Source organism: Vollenhovia emeryi, unplaced genomic scaffold, assembly GCF_000949405.1.
Source record: "Vollenhovia emeryi isolate VEMERY1.0 unplaced genomic scaffold, V.emery_V1.0 DF939260.1, whole genome shotgun sequence".
In the NCBI taxonomy this organism is placed as follows: domain Eukaryota; kingdom Metazoa; phylum Arthropoda; class Insecta; order Hymenoptera; family Formicidae; genus Vollenhovia; species Vollenhovia emeryi.
Genome location: NW_011967106.1, coordinates 275,741 through 285,300, shown reverse-complemented (window position 1 = coordinate 285,300; position 9,560 = coordinate 275,741). Strand labels below are relative to the sequence as shown.

General features: G+C 53.3%; 1 protein-coding gene across 1 annotated transcript in view; it reads right to left on the bottom strand.

Annotated features, from left to right (window-relative positions):
- LOC105559709 overlaps window positions 1-4,478 on the bottom strand; it is a gene marked incomplete at its 3' end in the record, with an annotated part of 22,962 nt that extends 18,484 nt beyond the window's left edge. Inside the window, exon 1 of the mRNA XM_012008215.1 lies at window positions 772-4,478. Within this exon, the coding sequence (XP_011863605.1) occupies window positions 772-4,175 (3,404 nt within the window). The remainder of the gene's footprint in view (window positions 1-771) is intronic.
- Between the last annotated feature and the right edge of the window lie 5,082 nt (window positions 4,479-9,560).

The following is a 9,560-nucleotide window of genomic DNA, read 5'->3' as shown; positions in this document are numbered from 1 at the left end:
TGCAGAATCACTCCAGCATCCCCTTAAGGCCGACCTATTTGCGCGCGGGTACGCGAAGCGTCGATATACCACTTTGTTCATTTTTTTTTATATTTGCCTCCTTCGCCGCTTTCGCTCTAAATATACCCGAAGTGCCGTCCGCTCGCTCTAGCACGCCCTCCGAGCGTTTCATCGGACATACATTGCGCTCTGAGTGAACGTTTGATTACATCAGATACTGCACCAGCGTAATTTTATATGATTAGATAACTCAGCGGGGGAAAAATGTGTAATAATCATCGCTATCGATCGACTTCATTCCGATTATCCTCGGGCAGCCTCGAGTTCATCATTCGCTCGTACTTTTCTCAGCGCAACTAATTGAATTGTTTGCTCCGAAACAAGTAGACACGCGATTCGTATTGAAACGTATTAATTTTAACGTGTATTTTACCGCAATCAATTTTAGAACTTTACTTTTCGAATAAACAGAACGTGCGAGCTCTTTTAGCTCGTATAATAAAATATTTGGGAATTTTAAAAACAAATATTTAAACAAGATACATTTTTTCGTAAAATTAAGCAAGTTTAGCCTCGCACTTCGCACTGAAGTTTACTAGACTTCAATCGGTATTTCTATATCTCTTCTATATTTTCATCTGACGATGCTACCTGCACGCTCATTCTTACCGGTTTGCCGGAGTCATTATACTACTAGATCAGCAAAAGAAACTTGAGACCACGGTGCGAGGTGGAAGGCGAATAAAAACAAACGTGAGAATCGATGTTTACCTGCCAAACAACGGATGCCATAGCTGCGACTCGTCCGGCGAGCTCGCGGTAGAGCTCACTTCCGGTTCCTGCTTCAGCAGCCCACTGCGCACTCTAAGCAAGGACGAATAGGGGTTGACGCGCGATCGGCCGCCGTTCGATAGGTCTATAGGCTGCATCGGCATCAGCGTGCAGATCGGCTTGCAGCTGAGTTTGGGCCTGCCGGTGACAATGTTGCCGGAGAGTCCGCTGCTCCTCGCGCCATTACCGCTCGTCGTGCCGGACGTTCCTTTGTTAATGGCGCCGTTGACCGGTGCTTTAGGTTGCTGCGGTGGCGAGTGCCGCGACCTGGAGACTGGGCCTTCGCCGTGGTCCAGTACATGCTGCAGATGTGCCAGCGATATCACGAGCAGATCGGGATCCCGGAGAAGGTCGGGCCTGGTGAGGGCCTCGGGTAGCCTGAGCTCGGGCCTGCTGGCCAGTAACTTGGGTATTTCTGTCGCCGGGGCGGCAGCCAGACCTGGCAGATAGTCGCGAGGTACTAGGAGAGGATCGGGGATCAGGTGGCCGACAGTCTCGACCAGTTCGCGGAGCTGTCTGGCCGGATCCAAGAACTTGTCCGTGCTGCTGGACGTGGGACAGGCGATCTGGTCCTGATCGGTCAAGTGGCCCCTCGTTTTACCAACGGCTTTTTGGTAATAGGCGGCTTGGCTCTTTTGCCGTTGCCCGACCGCCGACTGCCACTCGGCAGACATCGGTCTCTTGGGTGCGGCGCGTTGTTCCGTCGTCGCGTAAAAGGTACTGTGGATGTCGCCGCTGGACATTGGCCTGCCCGAGTTCCTCGCCTCCTGACTGTGAACGTTCAGACGTTCCTGGAAGCTGCGCTGATTAGTCCTTCTCGCGTTCCTATCGGCGCTCGAGTGCACGGGTCGAGAAACGGGCTGATCGACGCTCTGATCGGACCGGATCGGCACGATCTCTTTCGCCCTCTCGTAGTCCCGCGGATCCGCGCAGCTGGACGAGGCCAAGATGCTCTTTAACGTCAGTTCGCTCTTGGCGTCCTCCGAGCAGGTCACCGAACACGGCGGACTAGGGAGTAGCCTCTCGAGATACGCCGACGACGGTCTCCTGGACGCGGGAGAACAGGGAATGCCGCTGGGCTGCGGCGAGACCACGGTGCCGCGGGATCGCAGCTCCTCCAGGACCTGCTCGTCAAAGTGTTCGAGATCTTGATATTTACCTTTGGCCTGCGCCTCGCTGTTCCTACCAGAGCCGATCCAGGCGTGATCGCCCTTCGTGCTCTCCAGCGGGGTTTTGCGATCCTCCTGATTGCCTCTGGCACCAGGCCCGTTGTAGTAATCCGCGTCGACACCGTCGTACGCGAGCGAGTCCGCCTTCTGCTGCCTGAGATCTTCTAAAACTTGCGAGTCGCAGTCGTCCTCGTCTTCCTCCTCGTCTCCGTCCTCCTCGTGGGGAAAACCGTCCAGCTTCATTTCCTCCGGATACACGTCGGTCTTGTTGAAACTTACGGTGCTCTCGGGCGACTCGACGCGATGCTTCGTGTTCGGCGAGGCTGTTAGCTGACCGGAGACACTTTTGTAGCGGTAGCTCGGTATAACGATCGATAGACCTGGCAGATTGCGAGGCGACCCGCCGCGGCCAAAGTCGTTCGCGTTCTTCAGCAGCTTCTCGGCGCATTCCGCCTGAGAATCCGGCGATCTGCTCGACGAGGACGCCTTCGAGGGTGGCCTCGCAGGCGGCACGATCGGATTCTTGCCGACCTCAGACGCGTGGTTCCTCATTACGGACACCGAGAGCCCCGGCGTGTTTCTCAGGGCGTCGAGGATCTTCGAGCTGTCGTAATCGAGCTTCAACGGCTCGCCGGGTTCGTCCGGCGCTTCCTCTTCCTCGGTCGGTACGCTCGGCAGCCACGCGACGGTGGAGTCCGAGCCGCATTTCGGTCGGTCGAGGACGAAACCGCCGTCGGCCTCGGCGACTTTGCAGGAATTCGGAGTCAGCTCGGCGTTAGTCTTCAGCGAGAGAAGCCCGAGATTGTCCTCCACCCGGATCTTCTTGTCTTCCATCTCCTCCTGCAGGCAGCAATCCTCCAGGATCTTTTCCTCGTGCACCTCCAGCTTATCGTCGATCTCGTCGTCTTGCTCGACCGCCTCGGTCTCGTAACTCGATATGCTCCTCGTTCGAGCCTTCGTATCGTCGAGCTTCGCGTCCTTGACCTGCTGCCTCTCGGCGCACTGCTTCTCGTCGAGGACCTCCTGGTAAGTCTTGGTGGAGTCCATCGGCAGATCGGCGCTGGGAGTGTCAGCGGCGAGAACGGGCGAGGCCGTGGCGTCTATCATGTTCAATATATCCTGAATACCCGCCTTGTTCATCCGATTCGATTTCTCACTGCTCTCCTCCTCCTCGTCCTCCTCGTCCTCCTCGTCGTCGTCCTCCTCTTCCTCCTCCTCCTCCACCTCCTCGTTGTCCATCTCTTCCTCTCTTTCCTCGTCTTCTTCTTCCGCCACGGCGTTGCCCTCGTCCCGCTCGTTACTTTCCTCTATCCGCCTCGCCTCGCTCGCCGTCGCGTCCTTATTTCTCGTGTGGCGAACGACATTTTGATGCGCGCTCTCCGGCAGTTGCGACAGTTGCAGCAGCTCCAGCACGACGCGCGGCTGGAACAGCTTGTCCATCTGCAATCTCTGCAGGTTGATCCAGCCGTGCAGCCTGTCCTTATTCTTCAAGCCGGACAGACGATCCTTGAGCTTGCCGTGCTCGCGATTCTTACCCTCCTCGCCATTCTTTTCCCCGCCGTCGTCGTCGTTGATCTCGTCGCGCGCTCCCAAAGGGGAGGAGTAGCCACGTCGATTCGTCTCCTCATCGTAATCCCGCAGCTTGTTTCTGCCTGCGCCTTCGCCAGTAAGCAAACCGTTCGTCGCGCCGCTCGACGAATACATTCGCGGATGGCACCGAAGGGAGCTGGCGGTCGCGCCCGCCGGCTCTTGCAGGCACCCCTTGCCGTTCTCCTTCTCGTCGTTGGACGAGACCGAGGAGGCCGACGACGACGCGTCGGCCATGCCCGTCGGCGCCGTCTTCTTGCAAGCGGCGGCGGCGGCGGCTAGGGCGATCGTGTACCCGTTGGACGTGGTGCGCGGTATCGAGCGCCATCCTTGCGCGGTCTTGGTCAGCTTGATGCGATTACGCTTGTCGTAGTCCTCGCATCTCACCTCGACGATCTTCTGCTCGCGCTGCGACGCCCACAGGAAGATCGGGTTGATCTTGGGCCGCTTCTCCTCGGGCTCGTCCCGCGGCGCTTCGTCCCGGACGCGCTTCTGATGCTTCTGATGATGATGGTGGTGGTGATGGTGATGGTGATGATGGCGTCTTTGACGACGGGGCACTGTGCCCCGCGCAGGGGCCCCGCTCATTACTCCATTCAACGAACGGTGAACTCGGTCTCTCTCGTCCGACGGGATCACACTTCCGGTCTCGCGGCCGCCGGTGATCGATCGCTAGCGGACTTCGGCGATGACCGGCGTCGACCGCGTTATCGGATTACCGCAACCAAGCGACACGCGACTTTTATCCCGCGTGCGCGCGCGTGACCCGCCTACGTGTACGACTTGCAATTAGTCTCGTGGCTCACATATTTCCATTGGCGTTCTCGCACGTCGGCGGCGGCGCGTCTCTTGGACGTGATCGCGACCCGGCGCTCGCCCGGCTGCCGTTCCGCGCATCGTAGACACCCGGTAGAAACGATCGCGGCGGCGTGTGGATCGCGCGCGGATTCAATCGCGCCAGACCGAAACCCCGTCCGTTCACCCGGCTCGCTCCCGCGCGATCGATTCTCAAGGCCACCGCGCCATTGTCGACCCGGAACGAAGCTTCCGCCGCCGATCCGGGGACCAGCGCGCGCGCGTCCTGACTCGCGACTCGCTTCTGCCGTTATCGTCCCGACGATTTGGCCGCGGGCTCGTCGACGTCCGCTCGTACGTTCCCGACCCCGGGCTCGGTCGCGCCGTTGACGCCGCTCACGCTCGCGGGGCCGCCGGCGTTCATCCGGCTATCGAACCGTGACACGGCCGACGTCGCGCCGCCGAACAGGGATACGCGAGCGCGGCACGGGCGTCGATCCTCATCGGCGCGTCGACTCGCACGAGCTCGCAACCGCTGACGACGTCGGCCACCGGGCCCGAGCCATCGGGCGGCCGACGCGGTTCCTCCGCCCCGTTGTGGCTTCCCCGTCCGGGGGTGTTTTTTCTTCGAGGAACTCGAGGGACCGATGCCACGAGGAAGGTGAACGCGCGCCGGGACGACGTTCGCGGCGGAGCAGGGAGGGGGGAGGGGAGGAATCGCGGAGAGAATCGAATCGGGGCGCGCACCTCTCGACTTGGCGAACGAGCAACGTGCGACTCGCAGCTCCGTATACGCGTTCCGTCCGCGGCGCGGGAGATTCACTTTATCCTCTTGGCGTCACTCGCGCCCTATTCCACGCGGCGCGAAGAATCCGGAGCACCGCCGCCGCCGCCGCCGCGTCCTGGGATTGTCATCGATGACATAACACACGGTGCGGGCGTCGCAGGTCGCCCACCGGTCCACACACTACACGCGGAGTCGCTGCCTGGGAGCTACTGGCGGCGGCGCGGTGCCTCCTCGTTTCCTTCCTCTACGCCGCCGCGGCCGCGGCGGCGGCCGCCGCCGCCACCGCCGTCGTCCTCGCCGCCCCCGCTCCGCGGGATCGCGACGCAGGTGCGGCTCGAGCGGACGGGCTCTCGATGATAACTCGAGAAGAAACCGCGATCGCATGCTCCTCGATTAGAGAGACTGTCCGATCTATCCGTCCGGTAGGGACTGTCAATTTTCAACGTTTCTTTGTAGTACGAAAATTATTCGCGGCAAACGTCGCATTTCAACTTTTTTAAGCTGAATGGAGTCGTTGGATCTATTCACAGTAGAATCCCTATAATTGCAGATTAGAGGGACTCTGTGTATTCACGGATTGGTTATTTAAAGGAAGGATTAAATATTCTTTGGATCTCACACAGCTGTAAGAATGCACGGGAGATGAAATATTTTGTAACAAAGGATGCACCTCTAATATTATAAGAATGTCTTACGACAGTGGCAGCGTCTTTTCAACGAACGGTATGGTCTGAACCAGAGTTGGGAAAGTTACTTTATAAAAGAATCTAGTTAGTTTTTTTCGCTAAAAATGTAACTAGTTACAGTTATAAGTTGCATAACTTGCAATGAAAGTAAAAATATCAAATCTGCATGTGAATTGTTAAGTGTCAATAAAGGCGTTTATGCGCAAATTCAAGATCTAACGCGATCTATGGAGGTTTAAAAGATATATAAAGTAACTATTAAATTTACTAGTTATCGAAAAAGTGCAACTGAGTTAAGTTACAGATGGAGAGAAAGTAACGAAGTTGAGTTAGATTTACCAAAAAGAAGTAACTGTAACTTCGTTACAAGTTACTTCCCAACCCTGGTCTGAAGTTTTTAAGAAAAGCATCTCTTTTCAAACGCACACGTCTCCGTTGACGTCGGTTGCGCATGCAGTTTACGATTTCGAATGATTCTTTTCGACACACGTGATACCTTCGCTGTAGATCGGAGTGAAATTATTCTGAAACGCAATCGTACCGATTGTGAATGCGGGACTTTGGAACGGGGCGAGATTGCGAATGGCGACGGCACTGGTACGCTCTTATCCCTCGCCCCGAGGCAGCGGGCTCGCGAACGGAGTACCGACCGCGAAGAGAGGAAGAGAGACGGACAGACAGAGTGGCGGAGATAGATAAGGTCCCAGCGAGAGATAGACCGAAAGAGAGAGATAGAGCGAGAGAGAGAGTGAGAGAGGGAGGGAGGGAGGGGAAAAAGAGGGAGAGTGCCTCTGCACTGTGTATGCACGCGTATACAGAGTGTACAGAAGGTAACATCGGCCACAATAGCGCCGATTGATTGCCGAAGGTCGGACGTCGGGAAAAGTTAAGCTTCGGTCGTCGTTAAGCCACGATCGTCTAATCGCCCCGCCCGCGACCCAAAATCCGCCCTCTCTCCTCCCGGGTCCCCCGCCGCGCGGTTTCGAAACCCCCGGCGCATAATGCGTGTGCGTATGCACACGCCTGTACGCTATACAGTGCGGATCGAAGATATCCGAACTGGTTGCGGGGGGCAACGCTCCCCGGTCGTGGCGGAAGCTCTTCGCTGCGTGTCGGAACTCGAAATTTCACGAAATTCAAAGCGGGTGAGATAACGCGCTGGTGGCATATTTATACCTCCGCTATCTGGTTCCCTTTTCTTTTAAAAAATAACGCGAGTCCGTCTCACTTATCGCGAGCGTCAGAGGAGCTTGTATTTTTTTTACTCGATAATTAATGGCGCTCGCATTACCGACACGATAACACAATGCGACATATGCAACTGGACTTCCGAGCGTAACGTAATATATCGAACGAAGAGGCGGATTAAGCGCATCACAGCGCTTTATCGTCGTCTTTATTTATCTTCCTACAGGTTCCCGTGCGTTTTTAGTGCGCGCGCGGCGGCGAGGGAAAAGGCGCGGTCGGGGTAAATTCGAGGTTGATTTCCGCCTCCTCTCGTTCGTGTCCACAAATCGTGCACACGTGTCGCCAACTGCCGAACGCTCCACTCCGGAGTGACCGGCGCGATTCACGGGTGTTGCGCGAGGAAATCTCGTAAAAGGGCGCGCGAAGGGGACAGACTTCTCGGCGCGAGAGCAACGAGGGTGTAGTTTTCGATAGACAAATACCTTCACGCTAAGTGCCTTCAGTGAGGGGGAGCCCGAATCGCATTCACCCCAATACCGGGCGACACGAACGGTTGAGCGAGAGAAAGAGAGAGGGATGAGGTCGGGTTTTCTCGAGTAGGGGAAAGAGCCGCGACGTGGGGCCGAAGGGGAAAATATTTTTATTAAAAAGGGCGCGTGGAGGAGGAAGGGGAGGAGAGGAGGGGGAGAAGGATCATGGCGGTCCCCGGCGAGGCCGCATTAAGCCATATTTCCGTACCTGCGATCGGCGCACGCGAACTGCCCATTAATTGCATTATCGTGTACAAAGGGATTGTAAGAGATGCGATCTCGTGACAGGAAAGCTATTCAGAATACGTTTCGATTGTAGTTATTTAATCGTCGGACAGCTTTTGTATCGGGAAAGAATTGCTAGAGTTTCTCGGGAAAGATCGTACACGCGGAATCCTAGTAGCACAGGAATATTCGTTATATTGGACCAACGTTTAGACAATGCACCGTGCTACTAGGGAAGAAGGTTTAACCATCGTCGTGGTAGAAAAGAAGCCGATAAATTTCATCGATCAACGATGTCTTTTCGCGCGCGCATGAGTTACTCCAGTTTCCGTCTAGAATGACTGCCCAGATAGCACATGACACTCCTATGAACATTTTAAGAATTTTCTTCAAGAATATTTGGAATATTCCATAGGTCATTCTTACACTGACAAACAAATTTTTTTAAACTAAGTAAATAGACTTACTTAAAATTATTTTTTTTACTAAAGTAAATATTTATTCTATTTAAATGAAAATATCAAGTTTCAAGAAAATCTGTGCATTATATTAAGTGAATTAATTTAAATCATTACATTTTCTACATTCAACTAAAGATTTCACGAGATAGAGAATACTATTTATTACATGAAATTATTGTTTTTGTCAAATAAGAAATCCAAGTTTCTTCTCTGTAAATCTTATTATATCTTAGTAAACATTTTATAGAATTAAAGTAAAATTTTTTAAATTTGAAATTGTCTACTGTTTGATATTTCATAAATAAGTACTTAAATTACAGAAATGCATGTTTTAATTTATTTATTATTTTTTCAATTTAAGTTAATAAGCTTAGAAGCCACCTATTGAATAATTTTCTTGAGTAAAGTAATATTTTTTGGATCAAGGTATTTTTTTTATCAGTGTGATATATTTATCTTATGTTCGTGGAACATTCGACTGGCACTACTGTAAATCTTTTTCGAATGTGAATAGAATAATCTATCGAATATAGCGTGTCGATTGTATACGGTACGATCACAGGTTTCACTTCGTTTTGCATAAAATAAGCGTATTACACAAAAAACAATGTGCAATACATAAACTCGATGAATATTAAAAAATTATTCTGAACGAATATTCCAAAGACATTCTCGACGAATATTCTAAGAACGTTCTTCTTATGAATATACGATTTCTAATTGTAATAATCTATACATATTTATAGAATATTCGATTGGAATATTCTGAAATGAAGTATATCTGCACCCCAGAAGAATATTCATAGAACTATGTGTGCTATCTGAGTGTCCTAATCAATCGTCTAGCTCGTATACTGCGTATTTAGGATTGCTGCTGCATCGCAATCGGTACCCTTTGCGTCCCGAGACCCGATAACGCTTGTTGTGTTCATTCGCGCGCGTTTAAGGCTGAGACGAGGCAAAGTGTGCGTTCGCCAAGGTCGGGTGGACCATGTCAGGGCATGGTCACCGCGAAGCGCGCGCACGGGACAGAGGGCCCGACGTCACTGACCGTGGATGCACGCGAGACTCGCGACAGTTTCGCGCGTGACGTCGCGTTTCGGCCCTTCGGCTCGCAAAGAGCCCGCGTTGCCTTGAATCCGGTTCTCGAAACCTTGCGATTGTGCGCCCGCGATCGCACGTACGACACACCGTCGAATGTCTCGACATAAAACGGACAAGTCCCCCCCCGTCGAGTCTCTACCGAGAGAAAAGGAAAACGGAGAAATCATTTCTCCTCTAAACTGGCCTTTACGCGCATC